General features: G+C 41.0%; 1 protein-coding gene across 1 annotated transcript in view; it reads left to right on the top strand.

Annotated features, from left to right (window-relative positions):
- The first annotated feature begins 1860 nt into the window (after positions 1–1860).
- The window catches only part of CA8 (carbonic anhydrase 8), a 202232-nt gene continuing 185239 nt past the window's right edge, over positions 1861–18853 (top strand). The window contains exons 1-2 of the mRNA XM_004697578.2: positions 1861–2007; positions 3063–3254. Coding sequence (XP_004697635.1) covers positions 1908–2007; positions 3063–3254 — 292 coding nt within the window. The 5' untranslated portion in view covers positions 1861–1907. The remainder of the gene's footprint in view (positions 2008–3062; positions 3255–18853) is intronic.

Here is an 18853-nt window from a genome sequence, read left to right as displayed (position 1 = left end):
AGAATGCGCTACTGACACGCAACAAAAATTGGGCTTATACGGAGCATTTAAAAAAATAGATTGAACATAAGGGCAGAACCTGCACACATTATGCACATGTGACAATAAGTAAAAAATTATTATTACTAGGGTTCCAATTTGTATATGTATGGGTCTTTATTCATTGTTAAACATATCTCTGCATCATGAAAATGCACTTGCTCATTCTTCAAAGATAGCACGGCTGTCCTAGAAGGATTTTGTTGAGAAACCTTTCTCCATACACCCTACAGCCCCGATCTTGCCCCTTCAGATCCCTTTTTGTTCTCACAAATTCAAAGAACATCGAAAAGGAACATTACTTGGGGTCCTCAAGAATGCCCAAGCTGCCAAATGTAGTGTAAAGTAAAAAGTAGAGATTTTTTTTTTGAGAAGTATTAGGTAAACACTGCCCTCAGAACTGTAAAAAATTAGATGGACGATATGACAAGAAACAGTATATTCATGGTTTGAGAGTTTTGTTCAATAGAAGTTTCTATGATTTGTAGTTATACTTTTTGACATGCTGCATACGTCTTAAAAATATAAGATCACTTAGTGTTATTGGGTAGTGTTTTCAAAGGTATTGGAAGAGAAGACAGAGGATTACTAAGAGTCATTAAGAGCATTTTAAAGAGTTAACAGCAACAGGGCTCCTTTGGATCAGGCATGTTTCTGTTAGTTATGTCATTATTTACAGAGTTCATTGGGTGATTCGGATCTGTGTACACAGCGACTCACCTGAAGCACCACCCCAGGCTCTGAAGTGAAAACTAAACACCCTTTATTACCTTTTAACACTCATGCCTTTGAAATGTTCTTCCACAGGCAAATTTCCCTGAAGTGTATCTACATCTCTAGATAAAACTTTTTTTTTTCACTTAAGAGATTTATTCTTAGGAACTAGGAGATTCTTGGGAAATGCTCCTTAGTGCGGTTGCACTGTGTTCTATGGAGGAGTTACGATATAAATCAATAATCCACGATAAAGTTTCTGAGCCGGGACGTTCTTTATTTTGTTACGGGGTCTCCTTGTCTGGTGTTCTCTCCCCGCCCCACCCTCTGGCAACCTACTCGCTCCTCCCGCGCCCCTTGTGTTTTCTTTCTTTTTGTTAATTCCTTTTTTTAAATGTTTAATTGTATTTTATTGACTATGGATTATAACAAATTATGTTCAACATTTTAAGGAATGGAGATTACAGTACACCCATTATTACTCCTGCAGAACCTTCCCTTATATCAAGAGGCAGTCATTTGAACAGGATACAGGGACTGACTCTATGTGGTATAAAATAACGATGGTTTTGAGGATATTTTAGTGAGCGATATCACAGTCGAGTGGCTTGAAAACTCTCATGGAGCAAGTTTTACGGATTAAAATCCTGTCAGAAAACATATAAATGAGCTTCAAATTTCCTGCCGTGGGCATGAACAATCCTAGGGGTACAGAAAAGCCCGTAGCCTAAACCTCGCACACAGCCACTGCTCAGTAAGTGCGCCTTCCCCGCCCCATCTCTCGGGGGTCCCGGGCTGACCTGGGCGTTAGCGGCTGCAAGCTTAATCCGAGTCCCGCGGGGAACCTGCGAGGTGGGGCGAGTCACAGGGTCATTTCCTGCACGGAGCCGAGGGGGCGGGCCCTCTGCGTGCGGACACGCCCCCCCAGGTATATCTGTCCCCGCGCGCGCGAGGCCCGCCCACTCGGGCTGTGCCTTCCCTGGGAAAGTCCGAGACGCTCGGCGCAGTGCTGCGCGCGGGGACTCTGGCGGGACGCCGTCTGTCCCCGGGGAGGCCTGCGCACCCCTCTGCCCTCCAGCTCGCCCCCAGGAGCTCGCCCGCCGCAGGCGGAGCCGCCGGAGGCAAGTGCGCCCGGAGGACCCGCCGAGCTTCCCATGGCCGACCTGAGCTTCATCGATGATACGGTGGTCTTCCCTGAGAAGGAGGAGGATGAGGAGGAGGAGGAGGACGGTGTGGAGTGGGGATACGAGGAAGGTAATCCACCGAGGATCCGGTGTCCGCAGCCCCGGAGTCTGAGCGCGAGGTCGGCCTCCCCGGGAAAGAGACCTCGGCGCCCTGTCCCTTTCGTGCGTGCCAAGCATCCCCGCGTCCTGTCCTTTCCACGTGTGTTTGCGTGGCTCTCCGACTCCCCTACCGTGCGTGGGTGCTAGCCCTCTTGAGAGCCCGCGGGGGAGCCTGTGCTGGTCGCCTTGGTCACACCTGTTGCATGACAAGCAGTGAAACTTAAAGCCGTGCCTTTCAAAGCAGAACCACCCAGAGCCCTGTCTCCTGAGTGGCCAAGAAAAGCAGAGTTAACGTTTTTCTCAATCCAGTGCTGGGTGAAACTGTCACTTGCTTGCTATGGGCTTTCTGTGGGGAGGAAATATTTCTGCCTCTACTCTTTTCCTTAAGGATGCAACGCTAGTGACAAACAATTTAGTTGGAGGATGTAGGGGTTCTAAGATAGCTAGTCACTGTGGTCAACTACATGGAAACAAATACATAGAAACAAATGTAGAACTTACAATTTTAATTATAAAAAGTATGGACAAAGTTTCTAGGTGTATATTTTAATTTACGCATTTGACAGTTTTTTGTATTTGCATTTAAGTAGCCCGAGTTACTGTTTTTGGCTCTCACCCAAGACCTTTAGAGTTAAGACATTTCTCAAACGCTAAGTGTAATTGAACTAATGACTGGAAGAAACTGTTGGGGTATTATTTGTTTCTAATCACTTACATTTTCTTTAGTCTTAAGTTATTACAGCAGTGTGGAAAAATGCAAAATAAGAGATTTTGTTAGTCCAGGATTTTGCATGCGATATTTAATAACATTTGAGCATTTAAAATATGAATGTGAATGCACACACACTTTTATATTTCATTTGTACAGAGCTGGGAATTATAACACTGCTAGGACATTAGCAAGAACATAGAAATGCTATGTAGACAGGCAAAGTTTATCTGGCAACACCCTAGGTTTTACATACTAAGTTTTGTTGTAACTTCTTTCAGTTTCGCTGATTGGTGATTTACTTATTTTACCCTTAGGTGTTGAGTGGGGCTTGGTTTTTCCTGATGCTAATGGGGAATATCAGTCTCCTATTAACCTCAACTCCAGAGAAGCCAGATATGACCCCTCACTGCTCGACGTCCGCCTCACTCCAAATTACGTGGTTTGTCGAGACTGTGAAGTCACCAACGATGGGCATACTATTCAAGTGATCCTCAAGTCAAAATCAGGTATTTGAAAAGATATTCTTGCACTCTTTTATAAACTAGAAGTCAGGGTGGAGCTATTGGGCTCCTATTTAGCTTCTATTACAGAAAGGTAGAAGTAGCCTCGATTTTACAGAAACATATATCCTAAAATGTGTGTTTGGACTTATTTTCTGAAATATTTTTGAAAGGATAAAATTATGAAGTTACGAAGAATTCAGTTTGGCTTTTTGTGTAGCATTACTAGAACAACCTGAGTTTGGTTAATTTATGCTTTGTGGAATCTAAGAGAAGGTATGTCCAAAATTTTGCCCTAAAGTTTTTGCTAGCTTAAGTTGTCTAGGTTATTATAATTTTCCATTTCACTATTTCATATAAGTATAGTTTATGATTTATTGACATAGTCTTACATACAAGTTAAACCATTTAAATTATTATGACAAGGAGAATGAAAAATTGTTAATTTGACCGAGTGTTTCAGTGAAGAGCCCTTTAAAAAAATTCTGCTGCTACCATTTGAGCTGAATCTAGGATATTTCAAGGAAAAAGTGCTGAGTAATTATTATAGAAGTACGTTCTTGATTAATGGAAATTTAAAATTTCTGCTTTCTTCTATCTTACATTACAAGAGGAAAATTACTATTAATATCATGAACTCTTGAAAAGAGTTCTCATGGCACAGTGGTTCGTGCTTGGCCTACCAAAAGGTTCTTCCTTCGGTCATTTCTCAGGGGAAAGATGTGGCAGTCTGTTTCTGTAAAGATCGCAGCCTGGGAAACCTTTCAGAGCGTCCTACAGGGTCATTATGAGTTAGAAAAATTTATAGAAATGGGTTTGGTTTTGGTGCTCCCTCCTAACAAAAAAATTAAAATTTGAGCATGTTGATAGCTTTAGAAATGCATGTTAAACAAAGATCAAATGTGCTCAAATTAATTCTAAATCAACAGAAAAGAATTTTTAAAACATAAAGTCTTTAAGTTCATTAGCAGGCAGTACAGGTATTGATTTCTGCCTATGGATATTTTATTCATTGTGAATCTCTGAGCTCTAATCAGAGTCCATGAAATAACCAAATAGAGTCCCTGTTATTGAGTCACAGATTCTGGGTTTAATATTCACTTGATCAGCAGGATCACCTCAGATGTAAGTTTGAACTTATATTATCAACTTTTTGTTTTATGTATATATGTATACATTCACATAAAAAGGATTTAAAGATAATTCATGAGTATTATTACATTGACACACTTTTGCATGTCTATAAATAAAGGTTAATATATTTATCTATATTAACAAAATACAAAGTAACAAAAATACATTTTATGCCAGGCCCTGTGGTAAGTGTTCTTTATACAAAATACATAAGATGATTTTGAGATGCATAACCTAGTGAAAAAAACCCCAAATATTTAAAGAATTAATCTGTCAATTTGCTTTACTCTACGTTGCTATGATGCCGGAAACTGTGCCACCAATATCTCAAATACCAGAAGGATCATTCATATGTGAGGAGACCACAGAATAGGGGCTGCCCTAACTAGGTGCCAAGATCCTGAAGAACAATCTATGAGTCACTTTGGGAGACCTGTATTTTATTATCTAGTGGAATGCTATTTGCAGAGATAGAGTACTGCGACTCTGGGGCAGCTGACAGGGTCAGGGTTTGCTTCACACTGCCCTGAAAGCAAGCAAGAGGTTTTAAACAGTCTAAGGTGCTGGCTGAGAATATTGAAAGTACCATGGGATGCCCAAAGAATGAACAATCTTTGTTGGAAGGTGTTCAACCAGAATGCTTCTGAGAGGCAAGGTTGGCAAGACTTCGTCTCATGTACTTTGGACATGTTATCAGGAGAGACCTGTCCTTTGAGAAGGACATCGTACTTGGTTAAGTGGAGGAGCTACAGAACAAGAGGAAGGCCCACAAGAAGATAGACAGATTGACATAGTGACAGCAACCAGGGGCTGGACAGCACCAAATAACAAATCAAAGGAAAGGAAGAAGAGAGAAGGTTTGGTGTGGCAGGGCTGGAGCAGCTGCGCTGGCTTTGGGGCCACAGGCTCCCAGGGAACTGGTCGTCCAAAATCATCCCACAATTACTTGTGGGCCTTGGTGATAATGTTTTTTAGAAAGTTTTCTTTACTACCATTGCTCTGATTTTTTAAAAAACATTTTATTAGGGGCTCATACAACTGTTATCGCAATCCATACACACATCAATTGTGTAAAGTGCATTTGTACATCATTCTCAAAACATTTTCTCTCCACTTAAACCCCTGACATTAGGTCTTCATTTTTCCCCTCCCTCCCCACTCCCCCATCCCTCATGAGCCCTTGACAGTTTATAAATGGGTATTTTGTCATATCTTGCCCTGTCCGACGTCTCCCTTCACCCACTTTTCGGTTGTCTGTCCCCCAGGGAGGAGGTCACATATAGTTCCTCGTAATCGGTTCCCTCTTTCCATTCTCCCTTTACCCTCCCTGTATCGCCACTAACACCACTGGTCCTGTAGGGCTCATCTGCCCTGGATTCCCTGTATTTTCAGTTCCTATCTGTACCAGTGTACATCCTCTGGTCTAGCCAGACTTGCAAGGTCAAATTCGAGTCATGGTAGTGGGAGTGGGGAGGAAACATTTAGGAATTAGAGGAAAGTTGTATTTCTCATCGTTGTTACATCGCACCCTGATTGGCTCATCTCCTCCCTGAGACCCCTCTGCAAGGGATCTCCAGTGGCCTACTAATGGGCTTTGGATCTCCACTCCGCACTCCCTCCATCATTCACTATGGTAAGATTTTTTGTTCTGATGATGCCTTATACCTGATCCCTTCGACACCTCGTGGTTGCATAGGCTGGTGTGCTTCTTCCATGTGGGCTTTGTTGCTTCAGAGCTTGATGTCCACTTGATTACCTTCAAGCCTTTAAGACCTCAGACGCTATACTTTTTTATAGCCGGGCACCATCAGCTTTCTTCGCCACATTTGCTTATGCACTCATTTGTCTTCAGTGATCCGTTCGACACCGCGTGATCACACAGGTTGATATGTTGTTCCATGTGGGCTTTGTTGCTTATGCTTTATTGTGGCTCTTTTTTCACTCTTAATGGTGGACAGTTTGTGAACCCACTTACTCAGGACGATTGTATTTTATTTTTAGGAAGTTTTCTTGTAATTTTTACTGATATGGTTTCAGTTTTTATTTTTCTCCTCTTTCAGGAGCTCCTTAATTCTTATTGCTTTTTCCTTCTACTTCCTCAAAAACATCAGCAACATGTATCTTTCAGTCTTTCTACTGAATTTTTTACTGCAGCTCCCATTTTAATTTATTTACTCTATACATTTTTCAAATCTACATCCATTATTTGTTTCATAAATGTAGTATATTTCTTTACTGCTTTTTTGGTTATTGTTATTATTTCTATCATCTCTTTTGTGAGTTCCTTATGTTTGTTTGGAAGTTGTAAGATCTGGGAAGCAAAATGAAGACCGGTAGCTGATTTGGCAAACTGGAGAAAGCGGGAAGCTAAGTAACTGCAGAAAGAGGAAGGCAACGAGTTCAGTTCTTACCACAGAACTCAGGAAAGATGAGGAGGTGGAGATACTAGATGCATCTGCATGTGGAGGTACGGAGTGGAACATTGAGAGCAAGGACACTGGCTTCAAGTCTTTTGAAAGAACAGGCATAGCCCTCAATCTCATCACCTGCAGCCAGGCTCCTGACTCCACGCACATGAACTCCCCACCAGCTGTTGTTCTATCGGAAGTAAGATGCCCTGTTGTTACATTGGAAGTTCTGTTCAGACGTATGGTGGTATTGGTTGTTTGTATGTACACAACCATCAAAATAACTGATTAGAAGATCAACACCTTGGCAGATTTTGAGGTCTGGTGGACTTCATAGTAATGTGATCAGGCAATTTTGTTGGAAGAGCCTTGGTATGTTTCATCAGATTCTTTTAATTTTTCTGGGAAATGTGAACAGTGCATGGTGGTTTATGCCTGGCTACCGGATTTCAGGTTGCCTACATAAATAGGAGAGTCTCACCATTTGAATCATTCACTTTCACTTAATCTCCTGGTAGCACGGGTTACTGATGGTGCTGTGAGGTAAACATTGGACTACTAAATGCAAGATCAGCAGTTCAAACACACCAGCTGCTATTTGGGAGAAAGATGAGGCTGTCTGCTCCCTTAAAGATTCATAGTCTCGGAAATCCTAGATGGGGTTACTATGAGTCGGAATTGAATCGATGGCAGTAAGGCAGGAAGTTATAGGAGTGAAGGCAGGAACATTGGTGCAGGTGATGAGATTGAGAGCTGTAACTGTTCTTTCAAAAAACTTTAAGCCAGTTTTCTTTTCTCATTGTCCACTCCATACCTCTATATACTGATGCATCTAATCATATCTCTCCCCCCTCGTCTTCTCTGAGTTCTGTGGGATGAACAGCACTGTTGCTTGTTGGATGCCTCTTTCTGCAGTTACTTAGCTCTCAGCTTTCTCTGATTTGCCAGGTCAGTTACCAGTCTTCACTCTGCTATCCAGATCCTCATGTACCCGCTCCATCTCGCTTCTGTTAGCTCCATTCCTGCTCATTTTGTTCTCATAATTTGTTTCCCTTTTTGTCTTCAGGAGCCCAGGAGATGTAGTGGGCTGTGCACAGAGCTGCTAACCAGTGTCAGTGGTTTCCAGTCACTCTATAGGAGAAACATGAAGCTTTCCACTTTCATAAGGATTTAAAATCTTAGAAGCCCAAATGGTGAATTCTACTGTCATGTGGGGTCAGGATGAGTCAGCATTGACTTGATAGCAGTGGGTTTACTTCTTCTTGGCTTCCAAACAGTGTTGGCAAAATTGTGTATCTGCAGAAGAATGAAGCAGGATCTATAGCTCATTCAAACAAGCAAAAAAACAAACTCAAGGTAGATTAAAGACAAAAATGAAAATCCCAGATCTATAAACTATCAATGAGAAAATTAGGACAAATGTAAGGGCCCTGGTATCAAACATAATGAAGGGAACCAGAAGACAAGGAGATCCCTGGGACCTGCTAACAATAAGATGCATGTGTTTATCAAAAGACTTCATCCAAAGAGTGTAAAGAGAACCCACCATGTAGGAAGAAAGTTTGGGAACGATATATGTGACACAGGACTAATCTCTAAAGTAGATGGAGAACTGCAATACTTCAACAAGAAAAAGACAATAATCTGATTAAAAATTGGACAAAGGATCTGAACAGCCAGAAAATAATGACCCAAGATACCCCAAAATTAAAAACAGAAAACAAAAATTTAAAAAGAATTAAAAGAGAGAGCGAGAGAGAGAGAGAGAGAGAGAGAAGAAGAAGAACAAACTCCAGAGAGGCTGTGAAGAGACTGCTGGTGAGCCTAAAACACGTAACCACTGTGGAAAGTGATAGGGTCTACCTCAAAGAACTGGAAACAGAAATTTCATATGATCCAGCAGTCCTTCTGATGGGATATACTCTAAAGAAGTAAGAGCTGTAACACAAAAGTAGACATATGCACACTCATATTCCTTACAGCACTGTTCACAATAGCAAGAAGGTGGAAGCAACATTCCATTCTTAGAAAAATTGATAATAAAACTTTGGTACATACTATGCATTACTGAAAAATAATGATGAAACCATGAAACAACTCATGGTATATGAGGGGGACCCAAAAAACCCAGGATTTTTTTCAAAGCTATATATTTAGATTTTTTTACAAAATAACCTTATCACCTTCAAAGTACTCTCCACTATACTTAATACATTTGACAAATCTGTGTTTCCATTCTTGGAAACATTTTTCAAACTCATCTGTTTGGATGGCCGTCAACACCTCCCTAGTTTTTTCCTTTACCTCTTCTACATTGTCAAATCAATGTCTTTTCATTTCCCTCTTCATTTGGGGAAATAAAAAGAAGTCATTACAGAGTGAGGTCAGGTGAGTAAGGTGAGTTGGGCAAGAGAGGCATGGTGTTTTTGTCCCAAACTGGCGCACTGAGATGGCTGTGTGAGCAGGTGCATTGTTGTGGTGGCAAAACTCGTCCCCTGTCTGCACAAATCTGGCCTTTCATGATGAACACTCTTTTCAAAACCTCTACATAGAAAGGTTGATTAGCAGCCTGACCTGGTGGAATGAACCCCAAATACACTACAAGTCAACATTTTTCTCTATTCAGGAAGTTGATGGACCTCCAGAATGAGGTTTGTCATCAATTGACACTTCACCTTTTTTGAAATGAGAAAACCACGCATACACTTGAGTTTTCCCCATAGCACTGTCTTTGTAAGTTGTGTTCAACATCACAACAGTTTCTGGGGCACTTTTCCAGAGCAGGAAACAAAAATTCACAGCTGCCTGCTATTCTCTTAAATCAGTCATCACAAAAAACAAGGTTTGAGCGAAACTTTTTATGAAGAAACTCACTGTGACCAGAGAGAACCTTCCCAGGCAGCACCACTGGGTGCACTAATTCAGAGCAAATTGCTCAATGCTCCCCGAGTGGGAAATTGTGTACTACAAAAGCTCCGCCCAGCAGGGCTTTTTTCTTTCTTTTTTTGTGTGAGTAGCCCCTCATAGGATGGACCTGGAGAACATTAGGCTGAGTGACATTAGCCAATCACAAAAGGACAAATAGTGTATGAAACTGCTGTTAAAAAAGGAGCTTTTTCATACCAAAGGAAACAGCTGGTGGGTAAAGGAGGGAAGATGAAGCAATAAGCTAGAGGGTAGACAGATATTAACATGGATAAAGGCAAAGATAGTATTCCACGTGATGGAGAAGGGAAGTAAAGGAGGTGGCATGTATGCAGGGAAAGCTATTAGAGAAGGTAGATCAGTAGCTCAAATTATTGACTACAGAAAGGAGTCCGTGGCAATCAAATGATTGGTTATGTGGAACAAAAGAGGAAGGATTGCTGAGAGGGACTGCCAGATTTGAGCCCTTGTGCCGGATCACATTTGACATTTCACTATTAGCCTTCTCGTTTTCCCGGGGCTTACTTTCAATTGACTGGGTCCCTCCTATAGGGATGTAGTAGAATCAAGTATATCATTCCAGGTAGGACATAACTAGGATGAAGACTGCGGGCCTTTTTATCTCCCAGAGGATAGAGAATTTTATTAATGCCTCTATGTGTATCATTCTATTTCTTTGTAGAGCAAATCCCTCTGCAGTGGGTATTTTTATATTTTTAATTCACACAGACAAGTAAAAATTTGACAAGAGTAATTCAAGTAGAAAAATCAAATTTTAGATTTCTAGGCTGTGGACTTGATACTGCAGTAGTGACCAATGTAGGAAACCTTGGTTTGTGCAGTCAAAGGTCATCCCATCAGCCACAAGCAACATCCAGAGTGATGACATTATTAATGGTTCACTAGACGGAAGAGACTTCTAATCAGGTTAGGCCATTTGTGTCCTTCCTGAAACTTATTATAGAAACGCTAATTAGAAATTTTACCTCTGGGTCTTTTATAATTTTCACTCTTAATTTTAAGATAGATTATTATTAATGTATTATTTACTGAGTTACCTGAACATTTGCTTTAATCATCTGCTTTAGAGGCTTCTAACCTAGTGCTTTATTTCTTATTAAAGCATAAATATATTCAAGCTCTTATAGCTATCAATAACATCAAAAGAGAGCCAGTTAAGGTAGGTGTGTATGGCAAAAGGAAGCAGGTGATTAAAGCAGCTGTTCAGGTAATTCAGTAAATAAATATGTTTATAGTCAGCAAATAATAAATATGATTATAAAGACATTGAACTCTGGATTGTCATGTAAATAAATAATAGTCTTTTATTTTTAACATTATTTTATTGGGGACTCTTATGTCTCTTGTTACAATCCATGCATTGATTGTATCTGGCATATTTGTACATTTGTTGCCTTCATTCATTTCTAGACATTTACTTTCTATTGAGCCCTTGGTATCAGCTCCTCATTTTCCCCCCTTCCTTCCCCACTTCCATGTTTTCTGTTGTTCTTTCCCCCTGGAGAGGCGTGTATGGTTATGTGTTGATCATTGTGATCGATTCCCCCTTTCTCCCTTCCCCTCCACTCCCTTTATCCCAACACTTATGGTATCGCTGTTCCCATCCTGTTCTTGGATTCCATGTGTCGTGAGCACCTGTCTCTTTTCTGTACCTGTGTACATGTTCCGATCTAGTCTGAAGTGAGAAGCAGTACTGGGGTCCGGATAATGGGAGGTGAGGAAGTCTCTAGGAGCCAAAGGAATATTCTGTGTTTCATCGATGCTTTAGTGTACCCTGGTTGACTCATCCCTTCCCCTGTAGCCCCTCTGTGGGGGAATGTTCCATTGTCTACAGATGGGCTTTGGGTCTCTGGGTCCCCCTTCTCCGTTCTCCACAATATGTCTTTGTTTGTTATGTGTCTTTTCATGCCTATTACCCAGTCCTGAAGACTCCTCGTGATTACACCGATGGTGTGCTTCCATGTGGGCTTGTTGCTTCTCTGCTGAATGGCCACTTGTTTAACTTCAAGCCTTTAAAACCCCAGACGCTATATCTTTTTTTGCTCCCCTGCTATATCTTTTAATAGCCGGGCACCATCTGCATTCTTCACATTTGCTTATGCACCTGTTTTGTCTTCAGCAATTGTGTCTGGAGGGTGAGTATCTCAGAATGCTGATTTGTTAGAACAAAGTGTTCTTGTATTGAGGGAAGGTATGAGCAAAGGCCCGAAGTCTGTCCACTACCACAGTGTATTGCCGAATAAATATATGTACATAGGTCAATACCTCTATTTTTGTGGATTAATGTATTTATATATGTGCACACCTATGCTTATACCTCTATCCATTGCTTTGCTTCCTAAGTCCTTCCTCTGTTTCCTTTTACCTTCTCCCTGCCCAAATCTTGCCCCCTATTTCTTCCTCTTAGAACTTCCTCTTAGCTAGTTTGCTGTTGCTCCGTCACCCTGAGGATCTCTATCTCCTCATTGCTGACTCTAATTCCATAGTTATGCCCCTGTCTGTGGCGCTGCCTGCTCCCTTCACCCTTCCCCTGCTGCCCTTACCCTCCTAAGTACCCCCGGGACCACTGGTCCTCTGTGTTCTCCTTGGGCTTGCTTTCCATGTCTACCGTTTATACTCGAGTATAAGCCAACCGGAATATCAGCTGAGGCACCTAATTTTACCACAAAAACTGCATAAAAAATGTGCTGACAAACTTGGCTTATGCATGAGTATATACAGTATTTTACATAAGTAGGCAAACTAATGATGACATAGAATAAACAAAAAGAAAACCAAATATTTAAAGAAGAAAAGGAGAGAAAAGAAAAATGGAAAAAGAAAGAGAAGATTAAAAAAAAAAGGAGAAAAAAATACATATTTCCAGGTCTGTTCGCTGACCTTCATGACTGTCTCTCCACTGGTTATGGGAGCTCTCCCTATCCGAACATGAAGTCCATTTTGGGGGCTCTTCAGGGACTTTGTAGCTTTGCTTTGCTTCAGTTGCTGATCTTTTATGATCCCTTCTTGATTTGCCCCGCTGTGGGGGGTTCAGACTGTACTACCTGCCTGCTGTGTGACCCCAGATTTGTCCTTTGTTGCAGTTTATTCTAGTAAGAGGATAACATGGCATGAGCTGTTGTCGCCCCACAGTCCCCTCTGTGGTTCTGTGGTTCTGTTTGGGGTCAGCCCTGTAGCCATCTCTTTTTATGCATTCCTCTACGCAGCCACGTTTCCCTCATCACTTGGTGCACCGTGGTAGGGTCTACATGCCCAATCCCAATTCTGTGGAGACAAAACCAGTACTCTTCCCCTGGGTGGGTTAGTGCCCTGCTTCCCTCCTCCCCAGTCATCATCTCCATTTTGTTCCCCCTCCTATTTTCCCTCCCCGCTCCCTGCATTCCACTTCATGGTGTTGGAACTACATGTACCTCCTTGGGTTTGGTCTAATCTCCTCCCGACTCCCTGTACCTCTACCTGAATATTGTGATATAGGTGGCTTCTCTTCTGTACCAACTGTCCTGTTTACACTTACCTCAGGGGACTCATGCCATATTTCTCCCTTTGTGATTGGCTGATCTCACTTTGCATGATTTCCTCCAACTTTTCCAATGAAACGACGTGTTTCATGTGATCATCAGTGCTTTTTAGTGATGCATAGTATTCCATTGTATGTATGTGCCAGAGTTTACTGATCTACTCCCACTGATGGGAATTTTGGTGGTTTCCAACTCTTTCTAATTGTGTATTGAGCTGCAATAAATATTGTAGCGTAGATGACTGGTCATATTTTATTTCTTACCTCTTCTGGGTATATGCCCAGTAGAGGGATAGCTGGGTCATAAGGTAATTCAATTTCCATTTTCTTTAAATATCACCATATTGCGTTCCATAAGCTGTACATATCCAGAAGACCACCAGCAGTGGAGGAGAGTTTCTACCTCACCACATCCCCTTCAGCATTTGTTGCTCTCTGATTTTCTGATTTGGGGTAACCTCAGGGGTGTTAGATGGTATCTCACGGTTGTTTGTTTTGCATCTCTCTGATAGCTAGTGATCGGGAGCATTTTCTCATATGTTTATTGGCCATACGGGTCTCCTCCTGAGTGAAACTTCTTTTCAGTTCTTTTGCCCACTTTCTCAGGGGGTTAGCTATTTTCCTCTTTTTTCAGGCCATGAGGATATTGTAGATTTTAGTAATAAGCTCTTTGTCTGGTGTGTCATTGCTAAAAATTCTCTCCCAGTCTGTGGGTTGCCTTGTCACCCTTTTGTCGAAGTCTTTTGACGCACACAGGTGTTTTATCCTTAGTAAATTCCAATTGTCAATTTTATGTTCACTTGTGTGTGTAGCCTTCCCTATCGCAACTAGTCTATGTATTCCCTGGGCCGTGGTTTTTAGGTTTGTCCCAATTACTATACTAATGGTCCTGATGGTTTGGAGTTTTACTTCTAGGTCTGTGATCCACCTTAAGTTTGTTCTTGTGCATGGGGTGAGGTAGACATGTTGTTTCAATTTTTACATGTGGATAGCCATTGTTTCCAGCACTACCTGTTAAATAGGGTGTCCACCTCCCACTTGATGTTTTGGGGCCCTTGTCGAAGATCAGTTGTCTATATGCTGATGGTTTTATTTCTGTTCTTTTCCCTTGGTCTGTGTATCTGTCATTATACCAGTACCATGTTGTTTTGAACACTGTGGCTGTGTAGTAGGTGTGAAAGTCAGGTAAAGAGAGCCCTCAGACTATGTCCTTTTTCTGGAAATGTTCTCTGCTGGGCTTATCCCATCTCCATATGAAATTGGTGGTCAGTTTTTCAATTCTTTGAAGAAGGTTGTTGGTATTTGAATCAGGGTAGCATTAAATTTACTATATTGAGTCTTCCAATCCATGAGCATGGGATAGCCTTCCATTTGTGGAGGTCGTTTTTGGTTTCCTGTCGTAGGGTCTTGTAGTTTTCCTCGTATAGGTCTTTTGTTGTTTTAGTCAAATAAATCCCTTGATAATTCAGTTTGTTCCTGGCTATTGTGAAGGGTACTGTCTTCTTGATCTCCTCTTCCATGGTCTTATCTGATGTATATAGCAAACCAATTGACTTTTGTTTGTTAATCTTGTAGCCTACCACTCTTCCATATTACTCTCTTGCTGTTAGTACTCCGGTTGTGGAACTTTTGGGATTTTCAATGTACAGAATGATGTTGTCTGCAAATAGCGATAGTTTCACCTCCTCCTCTCCCAGTTGGATACCTCTGGTGTTTTTCCCCTGTCTTATATTGTTAGCTAGGACCTCCAGTACAATATAAATAGAAGTGGGGACAAGGGACATCCTTGTCTGGTCCCCTTTTTTAGTGGGATTGATTTCGTCTTTTCTCCATTGACTATTATGTTCGCTGTTGGCTTTTCATAGATAGCTTGTATTATTTTGAGGAATTGACATTTCACTCCTATATTCTTGAGCACTTTAATTAGGAATGAGTGCTGGATGTTGTCAAATGCTTTTTCTGCATCTATCGATATTATCATGTGATTCTTATACTTTTTATTATCAAAGTGGTGTATAATATTGATGGTTTTTTGGATGTTGAACCATCCCTGCATCCCTGGGATGAATCCTACCTGATCATGGTGGATGATACATTTTATATACTTTTGTATTCTATTGGCCAATATCTTGTAAGGATTTTTGCTTCTATGTTCATTAGAAATATTTGACTGTAGTTCTCTCTTCCTGTGGGATCTTTGCCATGTTTGGGTATCAAAGTTATATTGGTTTTGTAAAATGAATTTGCCATCTTTTTCGACACTCTGGAATACTTTGTGGAGGATCGATGTCAGCTCTTCCCTGAATGTTTGGTAGAATTCTCCTGTGAAGCTATCTGTTCCTGGGGCTTTTTTTTATTGGTAGCTTCTTGATAACCATATCTATTTCTTCTTTTGGTATGGGTTTGTTTAGGTTCTTGATCTCTATCTGGGATAGTCTGGGGAGGAATTGTTTTTCCAAGTATTTGTCCATATCTTCCACATTGTTGAATTCATTAGAGTGCAGACTTTCATAGTACTTTCTGATCATCCTTTTAATCTCATTGGGGTCTAATGTGATTCTTCCTGTTTCATCCCTCATCCTGGCTATTGCTGTTTGCTCTTTCTTTGGTTAGGTTTGCCAGCGCTCTGTCAATTTTGTCGATCCTTTCAAAGAACCAGCTTTTTGTTGCATTACTCTTTCGCATCGCACCCAGGACCCTCCTTATGGAAAATTGAGTGCACAAGGGGGCATCATCAGGCACCTGCTTGATGGGCTAGTTTCCACCCCTACACTTTTATATCTTAAAATTGACAAGAAATTATGTAACTACCACAAACATTTATACAGATAGTGGAGTAACATTTTAAAATTCCACTGTGGTTATTTAAATCACCTCATATGCATGTGAAAGTTAGACATTGAATAAGGAAGACCTAAGAGAATTAATATGTTTGAATTGTAGTGCTGGCAAAGAATATTGAAACTACTGTAGATTGCTAAAAGGACAGACACATATTTCTTGGAAGAAGTGTGGTCGTAGTGCTCCTTAGAGGCAAGGATGCTGAGACGTCGTACATACTTTGGACATGTTGTCTGGACAGTTGAGACCCAAGGAGGAGAAGATCATGCTTGGTAAAGTAGAGGGACAGTAAAAGAGAGGAAGGCCCTCAAGGAGATGATTGACACCATGGCTGTGACCATGGGCTCAAGCATAGAAATAATTGTGAAGATGCCGCAGGACCAGGCGGTGTTTTGTTCTGTTGTGCATAGGGTTGTTATGGCTTGGCATTGACTTGGTGACATCTAACAACAACAATCCAGTTGCCTTTAAGTAGATTTTTCCTTATGGTGACCCATTATCTCATTCTTTGGTTAGAAATCAAGTGTATTAACTGTTTATACCACCCAAGGACTTCCATGATCATATTGCTCCCCTCTTTAAAGGCTTTGAACACTAAAAGCCACAGGCACATATCAAAAGAAAAATGTTGAGGTGTCATTATCTGACCTCCAACTTCACCAGCAGGGAAAAGGAAAATCGCCATCAGCATCAGCCCAATGCTGATTCCCAAGAGTCAGGGGTCAGGCATGCCTCCACCCTACTCCCTCCCTTGTTAATTCTGATATGAACAATCCATCCTACAGCACTTTCTATGTCTCTACTGGGTATGGGAATTCATTGCAATGGCCACCCAAAACTCACAGACTATACTCATGACTGGAGGGTATATTCGGGAAGTTACAGGTTACAATTCAGGATCAGCAATATTCAGGACACAATTCTTGCAATCAGGACAGCCTTTTCATAGCTGTGCTAGAAGACCCACCATTCTTTGGTCCTCAGTCTCTCAGCTGAGTGCCATGTGACCTCGGCTTTACTTAGGCAATGTTGCAAAGCTCTTTTAAATCTGCTGATAAATGTCCAAAGGGAAAGGAGCAAGCCAGTCCACCATAAGTCTCAGTCCAAAGGCAGTCAGTTCTCGCTCTATGGATTAGCAAACCTAGCTCCCCAAATGAAGTGCCTGGAAGAACCCCACTCTACAAGCAAACTCCTGCCTGAAGGCACTCAACTTTACTCACTCCATGAACCAGGAAGCCCACTGCTCTGTCTTGTGCTCTGGCATTTGGTTCTGCTGATGCCACATCTCTACTTCTCTGGTGTAACAGTTTTTTGTCTCTAGATTGAGGATGTTCGGTACACAGGGATTTCGGCATTCAAAATATGTACTCCATTTCCTACTTGATGGTAGTTAAACCCTCCTTCTACTGCCGAGATAGCTCATTTTATACACAGCAAGATGTCAAAATTGACCAATTCCCTTATGAGAGTCCAAGTTTTACAATCCCAATTCATCCTATTAATCCTAATAGGTTACTCACAATGGAATCATATATTCTGTCAGCATCTTCTCTCACCTTCTCTTGCCAAGACTCAGCAGGATAAGAGAAAATAAATCAAGTCTTCATGGTTCCACTCATTTGGTGGGCGTTATAAAAATTATGGCTAGAAGATCCATATTAGCTAATTCATTACACTGCACATGTATTTGGTTGTTTATAACCTCTACCTCTTTCTAAGACTGTTTCTACAATGAACTTTTATCACATTTTTTCTTAGAATTTTCTTTGAGATACAGTGTAGCTAACATCTACTTTGGAAATTCTTCCCTGAGCTCTGATTCCTCAGTCTCAGCCTTGGCTCTTTCTATGAGCTCTCCTATGTGTATGCTCCCCTTCCTGCTCCTGAAGCACCCTGCTTAGAGGGCTACTAAGTTTGGTTCTTGAGGCACCTAGCAAGGCAGTAGAAAGACTATCCTTCTCACCTTTTATAGTTCGTGGACATGGCATCCGATAGACCTGAAACTTGTTTACTAGCTTCCAGAATCAAACGGATACAAATAGTTGGCCTTTTGAACAACAAATTTCATCCTAAATAAAGGATTGTAGATAGTTTAGATAAGTTTTCGTTGTCAGCTGCAATAGAATTGACTCAGATTTATGGTGACCTAATGTATGGAAAGGAATGCTTCCCAGACCTGCAGCATTCCCATGATTAGTTGTGGATCTGACTCTTGTGATCCATAGAGTTTTTACTGACTGATTTTTGGAAATAGGTCACTAGTCCTTTCTTTCTAATCTGTCTTAGTCTTGAAGTCTTACTGAAGCCTGTGTAGTACAATAACACCACATAAGATTCCACCCGAGTCTCAAATCTGAGTTTGGTGTATTGATTTGCCTGGATTTGAATCTTGGTCTCCTGTATGGAAGGGTGAATTCTGTCACTGATATATGTACATCAAGTGTTTTTGAGGTTCCAAAATTATGCAGGCACTTCCAAAGGGGAGCACTTAATCTATACATTTATCTTTAATAACATTAAAAAATGAAGTCAGTTTATTTTATATTATTTTACAATTGTGTTTCTCCAAGAAAAAGTGCCCTGTCATCAGTATGAGTTTAATTGTCGTTTCATTGAATGTAATGACATCACAATTAATAAACCTTTCATGTAGTGAACAAAATTCATTGGCAGAATTTGATGTTCATAAATGTATAAACAGGATTCTCCTTTTAGTAGGACTGATTTCTGGTAGGAATAATTGCTTAATGTAAAACTAT

Source organism: Echinops telfairi, unplaced genomic scaffold (genome assembly GCF_000313985.2).
Source record: "Echinops telfairi isolate 266 unplaced genomic scaffold, ASM31398v2 ScPeMD7_1;HRSCAF=3_0, whole genome shotgun sequence".
In the NCBI taxonomy this organism is placed as follows: Eukaryota; Metazoa; Chordata; class Mammalia; order Afrosoricida; family Tenrecidae; genus Echinops; species Echinops telfairi.
The sequence above is the reverse complement of the archived record's forward strand: the minus strand, read 5'-3'. Positions and strand labels throughout refer to the sequence as shown.